Source organism: Nycticebus coucang, chromosome 4 (genome assembly GCF_027406575.1).
Source record: "Nycticebus coucang isolate mNycCou1 chromosome 4, mNycCou1.pri, whole genome shotgun sequence".
NCBI classification, from domain to species: domain Eukaryota; kingdom Metazoa; phylum Chordata; class Mammalia; order Primates; family Lorisidae; genus Nycticebus; species Nycticebus coucang.
In genome coordinates, this window is record NC_069783.1 from 133,786,336 (window position 1) to 133,810,473 (window position 24,138).

Genomic DNA, 24,138 nt, shown 5'->3' on the forward strand with positions numbered 1-24,138 from the left:
TAGTACTCTGAGAGACCAAGGCGGGAGGATCACTTAAGGTCAGGAGTTCAATACCAGCCTTCTCAAGAGGGAGACCTATCTCTAAAAATAGCCAGGCATTGTGTCCCAGCTACTAGGAAGGCTGAGGCAGGGGGATTGCTTAAGCCCAGGAGTTTGAGGTTGCAGTGAGGTATAATTATGCCACGGTCCCCTGGCCTGGGTGAGAGAGAGAGACCCTGTCTCAAAAAAATGAAAAAAATCTTAGAACTTTTTTTTTTCTTTTTTTGAGACACAGTCTCACTATGTCACCCTCAGCAGAGTGCCGTGGTGTCTTGGCTCACAGCAACCTCCAACTCCTGGGCTTAAGCGATTCTTTTGCCTCGGCCTCCCAAGTAGCTGGGACTACAGGCGCCTGCCATAACACCTGGCTATTTTGTTGTTGTTGTTGTCATTGCTGTATAGTAGGCCCAGGCTGGGTTTGAACCCGCCAGCCCTAGTGTATGTGGCCAGCAACATAACTGAGCTACAGGCACCGAGCCAAATCTTAGAACTTTTGCAAGAGTATTTACAGTACCAGTTTATAAGGCAAGTAATTGGAAAGGTATTGTGGTGCATGTAGAGTTTTATGTCCAGATGTATAAGATACACCTTGATATGCAGTAGGCAGATAGGTAAAGAATAGTCCACACCTGGAAGTACAAGGGGTGAACAGATGTGGGAAGAATGTTTACTCCTTATGATGTGTAATTACATGTGTAAGTTTAAAAATTTAAAATAGTAAGATGAAACTAGCAAAAATAAAGAATTGGGGAAGGTGTGACAGAGCTGCCTGTTCACACATGCTGGGCCAGCTCTGTACACAGGTGTGCTCTTTCTGTGAAGCATTATGACATCAAACATCTTTTTTTACTCTGGTGTGTTAATTTCATCCTTGGGAATTTGTTCCAAAGAAATATCTTAAAAGCCCAAAATAAATCAGTGAAGTCCCTGTATGTACTGAGATTCCTTGTGGTATGGTGAGTATCACTGGAGAACACGGAGCTGCTTGGGTATCTAGCCTTGGGGAGGGGCCAGGTGAGTGGCAGTGCAGCCAGTTGGGTGGGCTAGAATGTAATGCTCATGTATATATAATTTTATTATTATTATTTTGAGACAGAGTCTCACTTTGTTGTCCTCAGTAGAGTGCTGTGGCATCACAGCTACAGCATCCTCAAACTCCTGGGCTGAAGCGATTCTCTTGCCTCAGCCTCCCAAGTAGCTGGGACTATAAGCGCCCACCACATCGCCTGGCTATTTTTAGAGACTGGATCTCACTCTGGCTCAGCCTGGTCTTGAACCTGTGAGCTCAGGCAATTCACTCACTTGTCCTCCCAGTGTGCTAGGATTACAGGCATGAATCACCGCACCTGGCCCCTTTATAATTTTTTTTTTTGAGTCAAGAATCTCTCACTCTGTTACCCAGGCTTGAGAGTTATGTCATCATAGCTCACAGCAACCTCAAACTCTTAGGCTGAAGCAATCCTCTTGCCTCAGTCTCCCTAGTAGCTGGGATTACAGGCCCCTGTCACCACACCCAGCTAGTTTTTCTATATTTAGTAGAGGCAGCATTCCACTCTTTTTTTTTTAATTATAGCTGTGTACACTAATGCAATCATGGGGTACAATGTGCTGGTTTTATATACAATTTGAAATATTTTCATCAAACTGGTTAACGTAGCCTTCACAGCATTTTCTGAGTTATTGTGTTAAGACATTTGGCATCTTACTCTTGCTCAGGCTGGTCTCGAACTCCTGAGCTCATGCCACCCTCTTGCCTTGGCCTGCCAGAGTGCTAGGATCACAGGCGTGAGCCGGCGCACCTGGCCGCTCATGTGTTATAATGAAGTAGGTCCTGCAGCAGCCTGGGCAGGGGTCTCTTTAGAGAGACACGAGTAGAGTCTGCAGCAGCCTGGACAGGGGTCTCTTGAGGGAGACATGAGTAGAGTCTGCAGCAGTCTGGGCAGGGGCTCTCTTGAGAGAGACATGAGTAGAGTCTGTGGCAGCCTGGGCAGGGGCTCTCTTGAGAGAGACATGAGTAGAGTCTGCGGCAGCCTGGGCAGGGGTCTCTTGAGAGAGACATGAGTAGAGTCTGCGGCAGCCTGGGCAGGGGCTCTCTTGAGGGAGACATGAGTAGAGTCTGCAGCAGCCTGGGACAGGGCTCTCGAGAGAGACATGAGTAGAGTCTGTGGCAGCCTGGGCAGGGGTCTCTTGAGAGAGACATGAGTAGAGTCTGCAGCAGCCTGGGACAGGGCTCTCTTGAGGGAGACATGAGTAGAGTCTGCGGCAGCCTGGGCAGGGCTCTCTTGAGGGAGACATGCAGAGTACAAGGTTGCACCTGTCCACCTTGAACTTCCAGCTGTGGAGAGGTGTGTGCTTCTCTGCATGAAACCCAGGGAGGACAAAGTCAGGAGGAAGGATTGTGGTTCAGAGTGATGTGGCTGTGGAAAATCACTTCTTTCCAGATTTTCTCTGGACTTTGCGGTTGGATTGTTTTTATGATTCCCCCTAAGCCCGGCAGTGTCAGACTGTGCTTTGCAGATTCTTTTTCCCCTGAGGGATCTGAGGGATGTGGTAAGAACATAAGGATGGCTAGATCTTCCCAGGGAAGTCTCTGTGGGAAATTATGTACACATGGATGATACTTTTAAGTCTCCACACGTCAGCTGGGAATCTTTTATGGGGCAGTAAACAGTTTCTTGATGATCATGTCATATGAGGAACAGCTGAGAGCATCGACTCCCATTACCCTAGAGGTTGGGTCCACATGGGAAGGTGGGTGGCAGGGGTGTGAGGGGCACGTTGGCTGCCTCCACACTGCTTAGTCAGCCTGACAAGGGGATGACTGGCATCCTCCCCTTCTGTTGCTGGACAGTTTGGGCAGAGGCTGGGTGTCCTGTGTCAGGGTTTTGTAGAAGAAAGGTGGAATTTTGTAACTCGGATTCTGTGTATGGCTGTGTGTTACTCACCTTCACTGTGTCTGTGGTGGCATACTTGAGTTATCCACTTGAGGTGGCTACCAGACTTGGAAACGAGAGAGAGGTTGCTGCTGAGTTCGGCCAGGATTTGGGGCGGGGCAAGGGTGAGGGCAGGGCTCAGCTCAGGCTCTGGAGCCTGTCCAGTCAGAAAGGAGGAGGTGGGTGGGATCTGTGGTTTCTAAATACAGGCCCAGCTGCATGGGAGACAGCCACAGAAGTTGCAGAGAATCCTTATTCCTGGGCCCTAACCGAGAGATGAGTGTCCCTTGATTTGGGTGAGACTCAGGAGTTTGCTACTTAAAATTTTACCCTCAGTGAGTCTGTGTGATCAGGTTTAAGAACCACAAGCCAAATGGACTATAATGGGGACCATGGTCTGGGGTCCGAACTCTAAGTCTCTGCCCAAATTGGTTCCATCATCCTTCCCCGTTTTCCCGGGTCTCCAGTGTGAGGTGAAGGCCAACCATAAGGTCCCAGCCAGGCCTGCAGTCCAGGAGATTGGCTCTAGTGCTGGCCACGTTGGTCATCGGAAACTCCTCCTTGCCCCTACCCTCAACCAAGAGGTGGTCCCAGGCCTCAGCATCAGAGGTGTAAGTGGCCCCTGCTTTAGAAGAGAAAAGAGTTAAAGGCTCAGGGTCCACGCAGGTCTTGTCCCCCCCCTGACCCCCATGGAAAGGAGAAGGGCCCACATGGTGGCTCCCCAGGTTCCTTCGAGGGTGCTGCCAAGCCTTCGTCACCACCTGTCTTCAGTGTATAGCGGGAGCCATCGTGCAGGGGAGTGACAGCACTGCAGGGGAGTTGGAACATGCAGAGCACAGCAGATACCTGAGGGCTTGGTCGGGCTAACCCAGCCTGGGAGCCTCAGTTGACAATGGCTTTTAGTATTTTCCTAGTAGTAAAAGCAACATGGAATTTGGAGAAAAGAGCGAGCCCTTTATAGAACATGGGCTATTTATTTAAATCACTTAGAGTATCACCTTCTGGAAGGTGTTTACCAACCCACTTCCTCATCTCTACTGCTTTGGAAGCTTGGAGGACAAGCCTTGCCTCGCCCATCTCAGGATGGTCCACACATCTAAAGTCACAGTCTGATTACTTCTTTCTCTCCAGATCCCCTGAGGACTCCCACACACCTGCCAAAGTCACTGTGTTGTGGAGCATGTGAGACCCTGTCACCAGCCTCAGCCCCCTCCGCAGGGCCTCCTTCCTGCTGCTGCCAGAGTCTGCCCCCTAGTGAATCCCAGCTTGGTATTCAAGGCTCTGCTCTGAGTCTGTTCTTCTGGGAAGTCTCCTTTGGTTCCCCTCCCCTGCTTCAGGGATGTACTTGCTGGGGAGCCGTGCTGGGTGTGCAGGGTAGCACACCATGGCGGTGGGCGAGCGCCCATTCACGTTCTGGGTTGTGTCTGGCATCCCCTTTGCACCTTTGCCCTCACCTGAGAGCTCTGCAGCTCAGGGCTGCATAGACTCCTGCAGGGGCCTGGAGCCCAGCAGTGGGCGTCCTCCAAGCGTGAACCAATGCCTGGTAGGCAGGATTGGACTCCTACGATGACGAGGGGGGCTTTTCCTCTGTCTCTCCAGAGAACAGAAGGCCAAGAGGAATAGCCAGTGGGTGCCCACCCTGCCCAACAGCTCCCACCACCTGGACGCTGTGCCATGTTCCACGACCATCAACAGGAACCGCATGGGCCGGGACAAGAAGAGGACCTTCCCCCTGTGGTGAGGCCATGCTGTTGCACTCGCCCTCTGCGGGTTTCCACTGTGGCCAGCCAACACACCTTAGTCTTCTCTTCTCCAGAAAAACACTCTGCTGGGACCTTGTGCTGCCTCAAAGTTCTGTGCTGCCTCTTCCTCTTCCTGGAACCGTCTTTCCCCTGACTCCCGGCTGTCATCTCTGGCTCTGTACAGCCTCCCTGACACTGCCTGCTGTCATCTTGTGGTGTCCCCCTCACTTCTCCAGCACCCCAAGCTGTGTCCTTGTGGGTGCAGACCTTGGTCCCTTCTTGCCCTCGTTTTCTCAGAGCAAGCCCAGCCAGTCTGGTGGCTCCCGTGCCATGCATGTGCCCCCCACTGCACCTGCTCCTGTTGACTGCTGGAGAAACCCTCCACCCCGAGTGGTATGAGGCAGCACAGATTTCTTCTTTCCATTCTGGAGGCCAGGAGTACAGAATCAGTTTGACTGGGCCGAAGTCAGGTGTGGGCTGGGCTGTGCTCCCTTCCGGGGCTCCAGGGGCCATCTGGTCCTTGCCTCTTCCAGCTCTGGGGGCGGCCATGTTCCTTGGCATGTGTCTGCGTCACTCCAGTCTCTGCTTCCATGGTCATGGGGTCTCTGTGTGTGAAATCTCTCCCTCTGTCTCTCTCTTAGAAGGACACTTGTGATGCAATTTAGGGATCACCCAGATAATTGCTTGGGATCCTTCACTTGATCTCATTTGCAGAGTCCTTTCCTTTGGCCATCTGAGGTGACAGTCATGAGTTTCAGGGATTAGGACATAGTTGTCCTTGGGGGCTGTTTTCCAGCTCCCACCCTGTGTTTACCTCTGGTGCAGACTCCCTGACCACCCTCACATCCTCAGCTGCATGCTGCCTGCAGACTGCTCCATCTCGGCCTGGTGATCCGGCCCTCCGCTTGCTCAGGCTGCTTGCTGAGCTCCTTCCTCCTTCTCTTACCACAAGTCCAGTCTCAGCGCATTCCTACAGAGGTGGCCGCAGCCAGCTCCCTGCAGCCCTCACTGAGTATTTGCCGCAGCCCCTGCCTCGCCTCCCCACCGCATCCTCAGCTTTGCAACTGGCACAGGCCTCTTTGCTCCAGGCAGATCAAGTCACTCCTCCTCACAAGAGTCCTCTAGACTCCCCATCACACTCAGAGTGGAAGCTGGTGCCACCACCACTGCCATCTTGGCCCCACTGCCTCTGCCGCAGCCATATGAGCCTCCTTGGTACTCTGGGCCACCCAGAGCCCTGCCTTGTAGGCCCCGCTGAGGCTTGCTTCCCGCCAGTGTCTCTGAGGCTCACCCCGTCCTTCCTGCTTGCCTCTTTTTCTCCTTCCCTGCTTTGCCTCCCTCCTCTTTTCCTTCTCTTTTTCTTCCCTCCTTTCTACCCTCTTCCCATCCCTATTTGAGTGTCACTTCCCTGTTTAAAATGGCTACGCCTGCCCCGTCCCTGCCCACACTCCTAGGCATACCCGCCCAGCACCTGGCGTGTCTCCCTCCTTGTCAGTCGTCTGCCTCCCAAGCTCGCTGAGGGCTGTCCTTTGCCATTTCCATGTTCCCAGGCTCCCCTGCCCTTCTGCCTCTCTCCCTGACCTGCTTGCCCATCTCTTCCCTCTTTGTCTTCTCCAAATACTCAATTCTCTTGCTTGGGATCCTTGTGGAGCTCCCTCAGGGCCAAGGCCAGGTTCCATGGCCTGAGGAGAGCAGTGTCCCCTGAGACTGCACCCGGTGGACGCTGCATCCCACCCCCAGCGGTCTGTTGCTGCTCCTTCAGTTGGTCACTTATTCTCCTGCCTCCGGGCCTTTGCTGGAATGTTTCCTCTTCTGGAAATGCCTTTTTCCTTTTCCAGGGCTTTCTCTGAAAGTCCTTCTACTCTCAGGCGTGACCCTCCTTTTGCAGTATGTCTAGGTCTTGTCCCAGCACTGTCAGCAGCGTCCTGTCCACTCCCCATGTGTCTGGGAGGCTTACCATTCTGCCCATTTGCCGCACACGGCCTGGTGCTTGTCATTTATAGCCTCTCCTATCCCCATTAAACTGTGGTTCTGCTGGCTTGGTCTTTGCTGCCTCAGATGTTGGCTGACAAGTGGCCTTTCCCCCTAGCCAGGTTGACAGTGACTCATGGTGCAGAGAGGGAGGCTGAAAACCTTGATCCCTGGGTGCTGGTGCCCTTGCTGACTATCGTTGCCCTTTTACTTTTAGCTTTGATGACCATGACCCAGCTGTGATCCATGAGAATGCGTCCCAGCCTGAGGTGCTAGTCCCTATCCGGCTGGACATGGAAATTGATGGGCAGAAGCTGCGTGACGCCTTCACCTGGAACATGAATGGTACAAGGCTCTGTTGGGCCCCACTGTCCTCTCCCTCAAGGCATTATGTGTTTGTTTGTGTGTTTGTTTTTGAGACAGAGTCTCACTTTGTTGCCCTTGGTAGAGTGCTGCAGTGCCATCGCTCACAGCAACCTCAGACTCTTGGGCTAAAACGATTCTCTTGCTTCAGCCTCCCGAGTAAGCTGGGACTACAGGTACCTAGCACAACACCCAGCTATTTTTAGAGACGGAGTCTCGCTCTGGTTCAAGCTGGTCTTGAATCTGTGAGTTCAGGCATCCACCTGCCTCGGCCTCCCGAGTGCTAGGATTACAGGTGTGAGCCCCCACGCCCAGCAAGGCATTATGTGTTAATGGTCCCCTTCCCTGCCAGCTGACATTCAGGGCACTGAGTCATGGTTTTGGAAGTGCAGACACTCCTGCTGCTGTTCCCTGTGGGCTGCATGTATGAGCTTCAGGCTCCTTCCTTCTCTGTGAGGTTGAGGGGCCCACGGGGCCTGGCATGGCAGGACACCAGTCCACGTAGCTCAGGTGAAGATGACAAAGCTGCTCAGACTTGGTTCAGCCGCCCAGCCCAGCCCACACCCCATCCGCCACCCTGCTTCTGATTTGTGACAGTGCAAGTGGGCACTCATGCTCTGCCCTCGCCCTCACGGGCTTTGCCTTGGGATGTCCTCAGTCTGTAAGTCTCGAGTTAGGTACAGTGTTGTCAGGTGCTCTCTGGGCCTAGTGCAGCTCTCTCTGTGCTGGGGCACGTGGCCTGGGGGTTCTATGTGCTATCCCCTCTGGAGGGGGGGTTATGCCTGTGTGTGTTGTGCGTGTATTTGTTTTCTTCTTTATTTTTTCCTTCAGTATGACTGAATTTTTATAATGAACGTATTATTTATATTCAGATAAAAAGCAGTGAATATCATTTTTATTTTATTTTTATTTATTTATTTATTTTTTTGAGACAGAGCCTCAAGCTGTCACCCTGAGTAGAGTGCTATGGCATCACAGCTCACAGTAACCTCCAGCTCCTGGGCTTGAACATTTCTCTTGCCTCAGCCTCTCAAGTAGCTGGGACTACAGGTGCCTGTCACAATGCCCGGCTATTTTTTGGTTGTAGTTATTGTTGTTTGGCAGGCCTGGGCTGGATTCGAACCCACCAGCTCTGGTATATGTGGCTGGCGCCTTAGCTGCTTAAGCTACAGGCACCAAGCCTATTTTGTCTTATTTTAGAGATGAGATCTTGCTGTGTTGCTTAGGCTGGTCTCAAACTGCTGGCCTCAAGCAACCTCCTATCTCCGTCTGAGTAGCTGGGACAACAGGTGCCTGTCCCTATACCCATGTTATCATTTGTAAATACACAAAACTTTGCAATCACCAGAGTCTCTCCACCCTAATAATAATTTCAAATTCTACCTTTTTCCTCATAGTTATTTCCACATGGAAACATTTTTAACATAGTTGTCATTATAGTGCAAGTATCCTTTTACTTTATTTTTCTTCACTTATAAGTATCTTCGTGGTTTCTTTAACATAAGTTTCTTCATGGTGCAAGTTATCTATTGGGTTGCTAAAATTCTCCATGCTGTGGATGTCTCGTCTCCACGGCTAATAACATACTTGCTTGTCGCATTTTCTCTCAGAGATTTCTTGAGGGAGAGTGTGAGTGGTCGTGGATATTAGGTTGCCTTGAGTTTTCTGGAAGGATTAGATGGCTTCCTCTGGTCATCCCCAGGCACTTGGCGTGTCAGGCCTGAGTCCAGGGGCCTCTGTCCATCCCTGGGAATGAGGTCTGAGAGCCAGGTGCCTGCCCTCCAGGGCAAACAGGTTAGCCTGTGAGAGGGGACATCGGTTGAGGGGAGGATGCTGTTGAGAAACTACAGGAGGTTGTATTGAGTAAAGACGGGGCAGGTACAGATTGCTGGTGATGCCCCAGCAGGAGGACAGGATACCCACAGGTATCAGACCACAGCAGTGGACGGGGTATAGCCACAGGTATCAGATCACAGCAGTGGACGGGGGATAGCCACAGGTGTCAGATCACAACAGTGGACGGGGGATACCCACAGGTGTCAGACCACAGCAGTGGACGGGGGATAGCCACAGGTATCAGACCACAACAGTGGACGGGGGATAGCTACAGGTGTCAGAACACAGCAGTGGACGGGGGATAGCCACAGGTGTCAGACCACACCAGTGGACGGGGAATATCAACAGGTGTCAGAACACAGCAGTGGACGGGGGATAGCCACAGGTGTCAGACCACACCAGTGGATGGAGGATAGCCACAGGTGTCAGAACACAGCAGTGGACGGGGGATAGCCACAGGTGTCAGACCACAGCGGTGGACGGGGATAGCCACAGGTGTCAGACCACACCAGTGAATGGGGGATAGCCACAGGTGTCAGACCACACCAGTGAATGGGGGATAGCCACAGGTGTCAGACCACACCAGTGGACGGGGGGAGGGGGGGGATAGCCACAGGTGTCAGACCACAGCAGTGGACGGGGATAGACACAGGTGTCAGAACACAGCAGTGGATGGGGGATAGCCACAGGTGTCAGACCACAGCAGTGGACGGGGGATAGTCACAGGTGTCAGACCACAGCAGTGGACGGGGGATAGCCACAGGTGTCAGACCACAGCAGTGGACGGGGGATAGCCACAGGTGTCAGACCACAGCAGTGGACGGGGGATAGCCACAAGTGTCAGACCACAGCAGTGGACGGGGGATAGCCACAGGTGTCAGACCACAGCAGTGGACGGGGGATAGTCACAGGTGTCAGAACACAACAGTGGTGCATATTGCCTATAGTCTGTGCTCACTTCCATACTTAGCTGGCTCACGTCATGGTTTTATAGTTACTTGTTAATTCCTCTCTCTCCCTCTCCATTGCACCCTTTGAACTCAAGGAGCTTATTTTATTATTATTATTATTTTATTATTATTTCTTTTTTTTAGAGATTTTGTCACCATCAGTAGAGTGCTGTGGCATCACAGCTCACAGCAACCCTCCAACTCCTGAGCTTAAGTGATTCTCTTGCCTCAGCCTCCTGAGTAACTGGGACTACAGGGGCCTGCCACAACGCCTGGCTATTTTTTTGTTGCAGTTTGGCCAGTGCCGGGTATGGGGCCAGCACCCTACTCACTGAGCCACAGGCATTGCCCAGGGAGTTTATTTTTTATTGCTGCTTTTCTTTAAGAACTTAGCTTAGAACCTGGCCAGTTGTTCAAATGGAATCAGTACAGGAATACATGTTACTTTTCTTTCAGTGGCACATGGAAATTGTCTCCTATTTGTTTATACTCCCACCTGTTCCAGAAGAGATGTAAGACAGCTTATATAAGGACACTGAATATAAAAGACTAAAGCAAATGAAAAAGAAGTAGTTAGGGCGGCGCCTGTGGCTCAAAGGAGTAGGGCGCTGGCTCCATATGCCGGAGGTGGTGGGTTCAAACCTAACCCCAGCCAGAAACTGCAAAAAAATAGAAAAAAAAAAATGAAAATAAAATAAAGAAAAAAGAAGTAGTTAGGAAAAACCCGATAAAGGGGAAAACGAACCTAATTGGCTTTAAGAGGAAGTTTTCAGTGTCCTGCCTGGTTCATACTCAGATTTCATCAAGTATCATTGCTGGGAGGTGGGCACGGGTCTCAAAGCAGAGTGAGACGTGAAGATTGGTCAACATTAGCAGCAGCCTAGGCAGGGCTTGGTGGCTCACACCTCTAATCCTAGCACTCTAGGAGGCTGAGACAGGAGGATCACTTGAGGTCAGGAGTTTGAGACCAGCCTGAGCAAAGCAAGACCCTACCTCTACCAACAATAGAAAAATCACCCAGGTGTGATAGTAGTGCCTGCAGTCCCAGCTACTTGGGAGGCTGAGGCAGAAGGATCACTTGAGCACAGGATTGTGAGGTTACTGTGAGTTAGGCTAAGGCCATGGCACCCTCACCTGGGCTACAGAGTGAGACTATATCAGGAAAAAAAATTAGCAGCAGGCTGTGGCTCCGAATAAGCACAATCGCTATAGTCCTTAAAGCAGAGAGAACCTTTCTCCACAGCCTTCATAAAGAGGCCACAGTGTGATGTGCTGAGATCAGTGTGGTCCATGAACTCTCCTGTGAGTTTCTCATTCCTCATGAGAGTCCTCATGTAAAATACAATTACCACTGAATATTATTTAGTGGAAACATGTAGAGAACCAAAATAGTGGTGTTGTGCAGACTCTTCCTCAGTCCTGGGTGGTATTTAGCATGTATAAGAGCCATGATTTGTAAGTGGTGGTTAGGAGGCCATGCCAAAATTGCTTCTGATTTCCTGTGTTTAGGCATATCTAATTTACTTTGAAATTTTATTTTATTTATTTATTTTATATATATATATTTTTTGAGACAGAGTCTCACTTTGTCGCCCTTGGTAGATTGCCATGGCGTCATAGCTCACAGCAACCTGCAACTCTTAGGCTTAAGCGATTCTCTTGCCTCAGCCTCCCAGGTAGCTAGGACTACAGGTGCCCGCCACAACACCTGGCTAGTTTTAGAGACGAGGTCTCGCTGTGGCTGAGGCTGGAGGCGTGATCCTTTTCAGGTACTGAAAGTGAAGAACTATTAGCCTAGACTCCTATACCCAGTGAAAAGAGAGAGGGAATCATGATATTCTTAGGTGAAAGAAAACTGTTACCTGCAGACTTACCCTAAAAGATGACTGAAAGAAGGGAAATGGTAAGAGAAGGAGCTTTGGAACATCAGGAAGGAGGGAAACATGATAAGCTAAACTGTGGGTCCAGACAATAGGCTTTTCTTCTCTTCTGGGGTTTTCCAAATTATGTCTGACAGTTGAGACAAAAGTTATAACACTGTCTGATGTGGTTCTAAATGTATGTAGGGGAAAGATTTAAGCCAATTATATAATACAAGGTGAGGGTAAAGGGCTATTAAAATGTGATAAGGTTTCTTCCGTTCGTTTGAATTGGTAGAATAAACCAGTAGACTAGTAAATTATTATTATATATATGTGTGGGTATATATATAGTAACATGTAGAGAACCACTAAAAACTGCTGTACAAAGAGATACCCTCAAAAATAAAAAAAGAAAAATTAAAATGGAATTTAAAAAAAATGTTCAATTAACCCAAAGGAAGACAGGATAAAGAAAACAGAAAAAGGGTGGCACCTGTAGCTCAAAGGAGTAGGGCACCAGCCCATATACCAGAGGTGGCGGTTCAAACCCGGTCCTGGCCAAAAACTGCAAAAAAATAAGAATAATAATAAAAATAAGATGGGAGACTTAAGCCCTAATGTGCCTAACAACTACTAATTAAAAGACAGATACTGGCAGAATGGATTTTTTAAAAATGACTGAACTATATGTTAATCAATAAGACAGTCATTTAAAGTATGATGAAATGAGCAGACTGAAAGTAAGAAGATGGGAAAAGATAGAAAAGAAAGCAAAAGTGACAATGGTAATATCAGATAAAGCAGACTTCAAAGCAAAGATTACGAGAGATGGAGAGGGATGTTCAATAATGATAAAAATGTAAGTCCTCCAGGAAGCAATCCTAAAAATGTGTGCAGTGGACAGCAAACAGCAGAGCTGGCAGACAAGTGAGACAAAGCAGACTACAAAGAGAACAGGTAAATCCACAATCGGATCAGAGACTTCAACATGCCTTTCTCAAAAATTGGGCAAAAAATCAGCACAATAGAAGAACAAAAAAACACAGTCAACCAAAAGAATCTGACTAACATAGAAAACTCCAACACAGTCAAATACGCATCTTTTCAAGTGCTTGTAAGACGTATACCATATAAACCATACCATGGTCATAAAACAAGCCTAAACAAATTTAAAAGAATTTAAACCATACAAAGTATGCTCACCAGCGTAATGGACTCAATACTTTTAAACTGAACAGCACACTTCTAAGTAATTCATGGTTCAAAGGGGAAAATCTACAGGGAAATTGAAAAATATACATGAATCTGAATGAAAATGTAGCATATCAAAATTTGTGGGATACAGATAAAATAGTGCTGTGAGGACCATCTGTAACCCCAGGCACATATTAGAAAATAGGAAAAGCTTCAAATCAGTCATCTAAACTCCCATCTCAAGGACCAAAAAAAAAAAAGAAAAAACATTGACCAAAGCAAGCAGAAGGAAGGACATGAGTAGAAATCAGTGAAACCGAAAATAAATACAGTGGAGAAAAGAAAATTAATGAGGCATAGCTGCTACTTTGAAAGAGCAGTAAAATTGACAGCCTCTATCAAGACTGACAAAGGAGAGAGACATAAGTTACTATTATGGAGAATAAAATGGGATATCATTACAGACCCTCGTGTACGAACTGATTCCACATGCACACGTCTGACTGCTTAGATGAGAGGGAGAGAATGCACAGGCCGGGGCAGCTCGCCCAGCATCAAATAGAGGATTTGAATTGTAACTTAAAACTCCCGAGAAAGAAATCTCCAGGCCCGTATGATTTCACTGCAGCGTTCTACTGAACATTTAAATGCATTAACAGCAGTCCTATGTAATCTCTTCCAGAAAATAGAAGAGGAGAGAGCACTTTCCAAACCATTTCACAAAGCTGGTATCACTTTGACACCAAACCTAAAGACCAAGTACCAAAAAAAAAAAAAAAAAGATACAGACCAATATCCCTTATGAATGTCGATGCAAAATCCTTAGCAAAATACTAGCAAATAGAGTTCGATATTAATATAAAGAGAATTATACTCCATGGCCAAATGGAGTTTATTGTAGGGATGCAAGACTGGTTCAATGTTGGAAGCTCAATGGATAACAATCTACCATATTAATAGACTAAAGAAGAACTATAACTTAATCATCAAAACCTGATGGTAAAAACTCTCATAAAAATAGAAATACTGGGAAATAGCCTCCATGTAGTAAAGAGCATCTATTTAAAAAAAAAAATGCATTAACAGCAGTCCTATGTAATCTCTTCCAGAAAATAGAAGAGAAAAAACACCCTGTAGCTAACATGTTTTATTTAATAGTGAAAAGCAGAGTGCTTTCTCCCAAAGATAGGAAACAAGGCAAAATGTTTGCGGCCACCATTCTTAATTCAACATAATATTGGAAGTTCTAGCTAGTGCAGTAAAACAAAAGGAAGCAAAAGGCCGGGCTTGGTGGCTCAGGCCGGTAATCCCAGCACTCAGGGAGGCTGAGGCAGGTGGATTGCTTGAGGTCAGGATTCAAGACCAGCCTGAGGAAAAGCAAGACCTCATCTCTAAAACTAGCCAGGCGTTGTGGCAGGTACCTGTAGTCCCAGCTGCTCGTGAGGCTGAGGAAGAGAATCACTTGAACCCAAGAGTCTGAGATTGCTGAAGAGTCACGACAATACCAAAAGTATACCAAAAGTGACAAAGTGAAACTCTCAAAAAAAGAAAAAGGAAAGGAAACAAAAGACCATATAGACTGAAAAGGAAGAAATAAAATCCTATTTGCAAATGATATGGTTGTCTATGTAGAAAATCCCAAGGGGGCTCAGCACCTATAGAGCAGTGGTTACGATGCAAGCCACATACACTGAGGGTAGGGAGTTCAAACCTGGCCCAGGCCGGCTAATCAACTGCAATAAAAAAATAGGCAGGTGTTGTGGCAGGCACCTGTAGTCCCAGCTACTTGGGAGGCTGAGGCAAGAGAATCGCTTAAGCCCGAGAATTGGAGGTTGCTGTGAGCTGCGATGCCACGGCATTCTACTGAGGGCAACATAGTGAGACTCCATCTCAAAAAAAAAAAAAAAAAACAAGGGATCTGTAGAAAACTACAACTAGTAAAACAGTTCAACAAGGTCATAGGTTACAAGATAAACGTCCAAAAATTAATTGTATTTCTATATCCTATTAGTGAACTCAAATGCAGAAATTAAAAACACATTACTATTTACAGTCACTCGAAAGGAGCATTTAAGGTGTAAATCCAACACAACATGTAAAAGACTCACACACCCAGACCTGCAAAGCTTGATGGAAGTTACTAAAGAAGATCTAAATAAAGCCAAGTTCACACCTGTGATCCCAGCACCCTTGGAGGCCAAGAGTTCCAGACTGGGCTGAGTGACATAGTGAGACCTTCTCTCTACAAAAAATGCAGAAAGATTAGCTGAATGTGGTGACACGTACCTGTAGTCCTAGCTTCTTTGGGGGCTGAGTCAAGGGGATTGCTTGAGGCTAGGGGTTCAAGACTGCACTGAGCCCATATTTCATTGGAACACAATTGAAAATCAAGAAACAAACTCACACAGATATGACTTGATTTTTTTTTTACAAAGGCACAAACTCAATTCGGTGGAGGAAATAGAGCCCTTTGAACAAAATAGTGCTAAGCAATTGGACATCCATAGGCAAATAAGTGAACGTTGACCTAAAAATTTACTCAAAATACATCACAAACTTAAATATGAAACATAGAACTAGAGGTTGGGCACAAGGGCTCATGCCTGTCATCCTATCACTTTCTAGCACTGGGAGGCTGAGGCAGGAGGATTGCTGAGGCCAGGAGGAATTCAAGACCAGCCTGAGTAAGAGCAAGATCCCATCTCCATAAAAAACAGAAAATGTATCCAGGCATGGTGGTGCACACCTGTAGTTGAGAGGCTAAGACTGGAGACTAACTTGAGCCAGGGAGTATGAGGCTGCAGTGAGCTATGGTGACGCCACTGCACTCTATGCAAGGGTGACAGAACAAGACCTGTCTCAAAAAAAAAAAAAGAAGAAGAAGAAGAAACATAAAGCTATAAAAACTTTAGAGGGAAAGGAGAAAATTTGGGGGAGTTAGGTCTAGACGAAGAAGAGTTCTTAGACATCAAAAGCAGAATCCACAGTAGAAAATAGTAAAATATTGAAGTTCATCAATATTAAAATCTGCTCATTAACAGACACTGTTAAAAGGGTGAAAAGACAAGCTGCAGAGTGAGAGGAAAATATTTGGAAACCACATACCCAATAAAAGGTTAGGATCTAGACTATATAAAAACTTTAAAAACCCAGTAGTAAAAAAGCAGACAATCCAAATAAAATGTGGGTAAAAGGCATGAAGTGACATTTCACATTTCACTGAAGAAGATAAGCAGATGGCGAATAAACATTGAAAAGATGTTCCTCATTATTAGCTAATTGGAAACTCAAATTAAAACTACATTGTATTGGCCGGGCGCAGTGGTTCACACTTACAACCCTAGCACTCTGGGAGGCCGAGGTGGGTGGATTGCTTGAGCTCAGGAGTTCAAGACCAGCCTGAGCAAAAGTGAGACCCCATCTCTACTAAAAATAAAAAAATTAGGCATTGTGGTAGGCATCTGTAGTCCCAGCTACCGGAGAGGCTAAGGCAGGAGGATCACTTGAGCGCAAGAGTTTGAGGTTGCTGTGAGCTAGACTGCTTTTGGAAACTCTGTCTCCAAATAAATAAGTGAGTAAAAACCTGCAGCTGCACTCCTGGGCATTTATTCCTGAGAAATGAAGACATATTTCTACAGAAGCCTACACATGGGTGTTCCTAGCAGCATTAGCCAGAAACTGGAAATGAACTTGGCATCCTTTGGTGGTGAATAGTTGAACCATGCATGCTATACCATGGAATCATGGAATGCCACTTGGCAATAAAAAGAAAGTAACGACCGGAATGAATCTCTGGAAGATTTTGCTGAGTGAAGAAGGCTAACCTCAAACAGTGGTTAAACTGGGGGAAACTGGGCACAGTGTGCATGGAATCTCTCTTGTTTCTTACAACTGGATATGAATCTACAATTCCTCAAAGGAAAAAGCTGAATACAAAAAGTAATCTAGGCCTGTGGTCCACAACCTTCAGGCCACAGCAGTGGGTGAGCAAGTGAAGCTCTATCTGTATTTGCAGCCCTTTCCTATTGCTCATATCACTGCCTGAGCTCCACCTCCTGTCAGATCCCCCCAGTCGGTGGAAAAATTGTCCCTGCTGCCAAAAAGATTGAGACTACTGCTCTAGGCAGTGTACTCACAGGGTGCTTAGCCTGAGAACTTGAAGTTTTTGCTGAAGTCTCCAAAATAAAGCCCTGGCCTTGCTGAATGAGCTGTGGCTTGGAGGCTGGGCTACCCCGTGTGCTGTAAAGTGGCTGCCAGGGAGGAAATAGCAGGGCTTGTCTGTTAAGAGACCTGGATCTCTGGTGGAGTCACGCTGTCTGCTCTAGGAATTCTGTCCTGGCTTTGTCTGTGGCTTGTCATCGAGGTATCTTGGCAGTGGGATTTGGGTTAGGAGAGTTGCGCAGAGCAGGGAGAAAACATCTGACTGAGCGGGACCTGGCTGGTTGCAGAGGGTCCCTGGAGCTTATGTCTGGTGTGGTTACATTTCCAGGATCTGGGATCTGTAGGAACCATCACTCTTGTCACCTTGTTGAGGTGCTGCTGCTGCAGTCACAGGCTCAGAAATCTCTATCCAGTGTATCTCACTCACAGCCTAGCATAGGGCTAATCTCTGTGCCATCACGGGTGCCACCAGCCCAGCATGGAGGGTGGAGCTGACACACGAACTCCAATTGTCTTTGTGTTCTTTGCCCCAACACTTCATTGCTTAGGCTTAGGGTGATCAGTTCTCCAGCCCAGCTGGAGTGGGGGAGCACCTGGGGCCTTGACCACACCAGGGGCACAGTGGAGGTGTTGTAGTGAGGGCTGAGGGGCACTTACCTTGTGTTTCCTCCTCCCCCTTCTAGTGTCGAGAAAGGCCGCCCTCAACCCCAGTCACCTACATCCAGGGAGGGTTAGCAGAGAAGGAAGAGGTGGGGGTGGCCAGACCTGAGCACTTGAGATGAGGCCCTGTGGTCCATCGGCCATCCCCTCCCTGTGCTGATTTCAGAGAAGTTGATGACCCCTGAGATGTTTTCGGAAATCCTCTGTGACGACCTGGATTTGAACCCACTGACATTTGTGCCAGCCATCGCCTCAGCCATCAGACAGCAGATCGAGTCCTACCCCACAGACAGCATCCTGGAGGACCAGTCAGACCAGCGTGTCATTATCAAGGTGGGAGCTGCTTGTCCTGCACTGGGCCTTGCTGGTGGGGTGGGAGGTGTCAGGGGCCATCAGGATATCCCCAGGCCTCAGCACAAGTGTGTCTCTGGGTTTCATGCCATCTGAAAAGCAGGCAGCACCTGGCTCTTCCCCCTCACCCCTCCCAGGAAGGGTGTGGGCCGAGTTCTCAGAATAAGATGTGTTCAGGGGATGCCGCTGTGGCACTGCAGGATGCTAAGCAGAGCCCAGAATCCCGCAGCAGGTGAAGGCAGAGATGGGCAGAGCAGAGAGCCCACAGCAAGGTGGATGGCACCGCTGTGCTTGTCCTGTGAGCCAGGCCAGGCCGGGCTGAGTGCCCTGAGCTGGCATAACTGCCCAATAATGTGCTGCCTTAGCCACTGTGGTACAGATGGAGGGGTGGGCATGGGGAGAACTGAGGTTTCATGCCTGCAACTGGCCACCAGAGAAGTAGTGGAGCTGGGGCCTTGGGGCCCAGTCCTGACCACTGCAGAGCCTGCTGGCATAATCCTCACTGCATGTGGTATGGGCCACGGAAGGTTGGAAAACAGGACCATAGGAGGGAAAGTAGGTGGAATTGGCACATGTGATGATTTTAAATGTCAGTGATTTTGTTTGATCTGATTCTGGACATTTGGCTTCAATTTTAGAAAAACATTTATGTATAAGAGCAAGAGCCGTATTACAAAGGGTTCCTAAAAGTAGTGTTAGGGTGGAGGAACCTCAGGAGGGACCCAAGGCTGGACCTAGAAGTCCCTGCTCTTGCACCAGATGTGGCCTTGGTCCCTTTCATCCTACACGTTTCCCCTTAGTTCTCTCTGGCACTAGAAAGATTCTGGAACATAAAGGTAAGGAATCTCCTGCCACCTGCTCTGTAGTTCCCCAAGTAGAAAATAACCAAATAATGATACTTTCTTTTTTCTTAATTTTTTTTAAACTGTGGTAAAATATTCATAACCTAAAATTTACCTTTTTAACAACCATTTTCAATCATGCAGTCCAGTGGCATTAAGTATGTTCACATTACTGGGCAGAAAGTTCACATAACTGTCACCAGAAAGTTTATGATAATGTGAACCCGAAACTCTGGACCCACTGAACGCTAATCCCTCCCCCAGCCCCTGTCAGCCACCTGCATCCTGTCTCTAAATTTGACGACTCTCGGTACTTCACATAAAAGAACCACGCAGCACTCATCTTTTTGTGACTGGCTTATTTCACTTAGTGTAATGTCTTGAAGGTTCGTTCATCCATGTTGTAACGTGTGGTGGAATTTGCTTGCTTTTTAAGTTTGAATAACATTGTATGGTTAATTTCCACTTTATTTATTCATCCATCAGTGGACATTGGGGTGTGCTTTCACATTTCGGCCATTGTGAATGGTGTTTCTGTGACAGTGGGTATGCAAATACCTGTGGATGTCGCTGCTTTCAGTCATTTCTGGAAGTGGAGTTGCTGGATCCAGTAATTCCATTTTTACTGTTGTCAAGAACTGCCACACCGTTTTTCTCAGCAGCCGCACCATTTCTAATTCCCATCAGCAATGCCTGTGGGTTCCACTGTTTCCAGTCCTTGCCAGCACTTGTTATTTCCTGTTTTTTGATAATAACTATCCTGTTGGGTGTGAAAGAGTATCTCATTGTGACTTTGATTTGCATTTCCCTAACTTAGTGGTGTTGAGTATCTTTCCATATGCTTATTGGCCATTTGAATACTTTCTTTGGAGAAGTGCCTGTTCAAATCCTTAGCTATTTTTGAATTAGTTTTTTTGTGTGTATTTTGTTGTCAAGTTTTACCAGCCCTCTATTCTGGATTTATTCTCTTATCGGACATGTGATTTGCAGATGTTTTTTACCATTTTGTGGGTTGCCTTTTTACTTTATTTCTATTATCCTTTGATGTACAAAAGGATAATAGATTTGTCGATTTTGATGATGTCCAATGTCTGTTTTTTCTTTTGTTGCCTGTGCTTTTGGTGTCATAGCCAAGAATCATTGCCAAATCCAACATCATGAAGCTCTTCTCTGTGTTTTCTTCTAAGAGTTTTATGGTTGTGTCCTTTGTCCATTTTCAAGTTAATTTTTGCATATGGTGTTAGGGAAGTGTCTGACATGATGCTTCAGCATGTAGATATCCACTTTTTCCAACACTAGTTGTTGAGGAGACTGTCCTTTCCTCCAGTAAATGATTCAACCGTGGCTGCAAGGGTTTGTCCCTGGGCTCTCTGCCCCACTGCTCTGTGCCCCTATCTTTAGGCCAGCACCATACTGTCACGCTTACTGTAGGTCTGAGGCAAGTCTTGAAATCAGGAAGGTGACTCAACTTTATTCTTTGTTTGTTTTTTCAAGATTGTTTTGGCTATTTGGGTTTCCTTGAAATTTCATATGGATTTTAAGATGGATTTTTTTATGTCTGCAAAATAACAGTATTAAGAGTTTTTGGTAGTGACTGCATTGCATCTGTTAAGTGTTGATATCTTAACAATATTGTCTTCTTACCCATGAACATTTTATTCATGTCTTTAATTTCTTTCAGCTCTGTTTTGTAGCTTTCATTGTGTAAGTCTTTTCTCTCCTTTTTAAGTTAATCTGATGTACCTTCTTCTTTTCAATGCTATTTTAAATGGAATTGTTTTATTATTTAATTTTCAGTTTTTCATTGTGATTGTATAGCATTGCAACCAATTTTTGTGGGTTGACTTTGTATTCTGCTATTTTGTTCAGTTTGTTAGTTCTAACAGGTTTGTTTTTGTTTTGCAATTTTGGCTGGGACTGGGCTTGAACCTACCACACCCTGTAAATGGGGCCAGTGCCCTACTCCTTGAGCCACAGGTGCCACCCTGTTTTTTAAGGATTCTAACATATAAGGTCTATGGTTTCTACACAGAGATAACTTTACTTTTTCATTTCCAATTTGGATGCCTTGTTTCTTACCTAATTTTTTTTACTTCACTTCCAATACTGCGTTGGGTAGAAGTGACTGAGAGAGAGCATCTTTTGTCTAGTTCCTATCTCAGGAAAAAACTTTTCAGTCTTTTCACCACTAAGAATGATGTTAGCTTTGGGTTTTTTTATTTATGGCTTTTATTATATTGAGGTAGTTTTCATCTGTTCCTGGTTTGTCAAGTGTTTTTATCTTGAAAGTGTATTGAATTTTGTTTTTTTTTTTTTTTTGGTAGAGACAGAGTCTCACTTTACCGCTCTCGGTAGAGTGCCATGAGGTCACAGGACTCACAGCAACCTCCAGCTCTTGAGCTTCATGTATTGAATTTTGTCTAATGCTTTTTCTGTATCAACTGACATGATCATAATAGTTTTTCCCCTTCATTTTGTAAATGTATTATGTTGATGGATTTTTATATGTTGAACCATCCTTGCAGTGCTAGAATAAATCTCATTTGGTTGTGGTATACAGTCCTTTTCATATGCTGCTGAATTCAGTTTGCTTGTATTTATGTGAAGATTTTCTATCAACATTCATAACACACATTGGCCTCTAGTTCTCCTTTCTTGTATCTTTGTCTTACTTTTATTTCAGAGTAATGAGTAAGAATATTTCCTTCCTCTTTACTTTTTTTGGAAGAGTTTGAGAAAGACTGATGTTAGATCTTATTTAAAATGTTTGGTAGAATTCACCATTGACACTGTCAGGTCCTGGGCTTTTCTTTGTCAGGAGGTTTTGATTACTCAATTCAGTCTCCTTACTTGTTAATATCTTTATTTTGAGAAAAATATAAATTTGTTTCCCTTAACCTGTTTCAATTTCACATTATGACCAGTTATCAGAAAAAAGGCACAAGTGAGAAACGGGGGTAGGGATATTTGTTTTTGTTTTTGTTTTGTTTTGCAATTTTGAAAAAGGTATGGGTGGTGTGTGGTAAGTGGGTGCTGGGGTGTGGTAAGTGGGTGCTGGGGTGCATCCCTGGCTTAGCCTGCTGGTTCTGGAGGGCAGCCCTGAGGGCTCTGCTCTATATCCAACTTAGTCCTGTAACTAGGTTAGAATGAGGCCATGTGGCTAGGGTTGGCCACACACAGTGTCCTGAGCAGACCAGCTGGCTCCCTTGACGTTTTCTGAGAGTTGAGCAGCAGTTTTTGTTGTTGCTGCCTTGGCAGGGCAGCCATATAGAAAGTGTCTGGCAACTGTGAATCCTCCTGGGGCACAGGCTTGCCCAGTGACCCTCCAGTGTGTCTGTAATCCCCGTCTGTGGGATGGTGTCAGCTGGGAAGCCATCCCCTAGGTGGGTTTCCTGCCCTGCCGTGTTGGAGGTCAGATCAGTGCCCTGGGGCAGAACAGCTGGTCCCAGGAAACCTGTGCTGTGAGGGACAGTGCTATACTGATCACTGCTGTGTCTTCATGGGCACCAGACCTCAGGGACAGCACCCTGTCTTGCAGGTTAGGAATTGAAGGTCACACCCAAGGTTTCCCATTTATATTAAAACTGGGACTCAGAAGAAGAGCTGGGTGTTTCCGTGAGAATGTCCTTTGTCTTGATCCTGGGACACAGTAGAGAAAAGACAGGAATCTTTAGCAGCAGGTTCTCACCCTGTGGGTCGCGACCCCTTTGGGAGTTGAACGACCTTTTCACAGGGGTCACCTAAAACCATCGGAAAACACATATTTCAGTTATGAAGTAGCAAAGAAAATAATAATAATTTTACGGTTGGGGGTCACCACAACATGAGGAACTGAATTAAAGGTTCGCGGCACTAGGAAGGGTGAGAACCACTGCTTTAGAGCAATGGCATCTGAGGGGTGCCTCCTCAGAACACAGAGCCCTTAGGTTGGGGAAGCCTCTTACAGGAGTTCTCGGCAATGCTGGACCAAAGTCCAGGCCTGGCTGCCTTTACCAGGGCCCCAGCCCAGGCTGGTCCACTCAGTTCCAGGGACTCGGGGATGTGGTGCTGGCCAGGCCTCTATGGGGAGTGCACAGGGCTGTGGACCCATGTGAGTTGAGGTTGGAAGAACAGGCAGACTCCTCCCCCCTTCCCCACCCTATGTGCCTGCCTAGGAGTCCTGGCCCTGCCTCGCCTCTGAGTCCACCTGAGCCCAGCCACTCATCACCCTACCACCGAAGCCACCCAGCAGACAGTTCCCTCCCTCAGAAGTTTCAGCTGGCGGCCAGAGTGCCTTTCCTCTGCACGCAGTGTGCCAGAAGCTTCCCAGATCTCTGTGGAAGTCAGGCCTCTCTCACATCCTCAGCACCCTGCCTGGCCTGTGCTCTGTCCCCTGGCTACCCTCATCTCTTCACTTGTCCCCTCACTGGGCAGACCCTGGCCAGGCCTTACCTGCTCAGTGCTGTGCACAGCTGTATCCCCTGCCAGGACCCTTCCCTGGGAGGCCTTCCTAGCCTTCTGCCTGCAGAGGCCAACCCCAGCTTGCTGCCCTCGCTCAGTCCCCCCGCCCCCCACTTAGTGACATCCACACACTGTGCGCTCGCTCACTCACCCCCCAGCATGGCTGTCCTGCACGCTGTGCTCTTCTTTTTTTTTTTTTTGTAGAGACAGAGTCTCACTTTATCGCCCTGGGTAGAGTGCTGTGGCGTCACACAGCTCACAGCAACCTCCAACTCCTGGGCGTAGGTGATTCTCTTGCCTCAGCCTCCAGAGTAGCTGGGACCACAGGCGCCCGCCACAACGCCTGGCTATTTTTTGGTTGCAGTTCAGCCGGGGCCGGGTTTGAACCCGCCACCCTCGGTATATGGGGCCAGCGCGCCCCCCCCCCCCCCCCCCACTGAGCACAGGCGCCGCCCAATGCCCTGCTCTTCTCACTCACTCCACTCAGGTCTCTCCCTCACCCCCCAGCATGGCCGTCCCGCACACCGTGCTCTTCTCACTCACCCCACTCAGTGTCTCTACCTCACCCCCACCTGCATGGCTTGACTTCTTTTTCCTCTAGAGAAAAGGGTCTCACTGTGTTGCCAAGGCAGGTCTGGACTGGAGCCGTCCTCCCACCTCGGCCTCCCAGATAGCTGTGTCTACAAGGCGCAATACCACACCAGCAGGGCAACCCTTGAACTGTTTATCTCCCTGGTGCCTCTCCTTGCTAGGCAAGCGGTCTGTGCTTTTGAATAAACGAATGCACTAATGAC

General features: G+C 47.5%; 1 protein-coding gene across 2 annotated transcripts in view; it reads left to right on the forward strand.

The window, feature by feature from the left end:
- The window catches only part of SMARCB1 (SWI/SNF related, matrix associated, actin dependent regulator of chromatin, subfamily b, member 1), a 41,157-nt gene that overhangs the window by 6,973 nt on the left and 10,046 nt on the right, over positions 1-24,138 (forward strand). For both annotated transcript variants that reach the window (XM_053587050.1, XM_053587049.1), the window contains exons 4-6: positions 4,572-4,709; positions 6,903-7,030; positions 17,878-18,044. In XM_053587050.1, the coding sequence (XP_053443025.1) occupies positions 4,572-4,709; positions 6,903-7,030; positions 17,878-18,044 (433 nt within the window). The remainder of the gene's footprint in view (positions 1-4,571; positions 4,710-6,902; positions 7,031-17,877; positions 18,045-24,138) is intronic.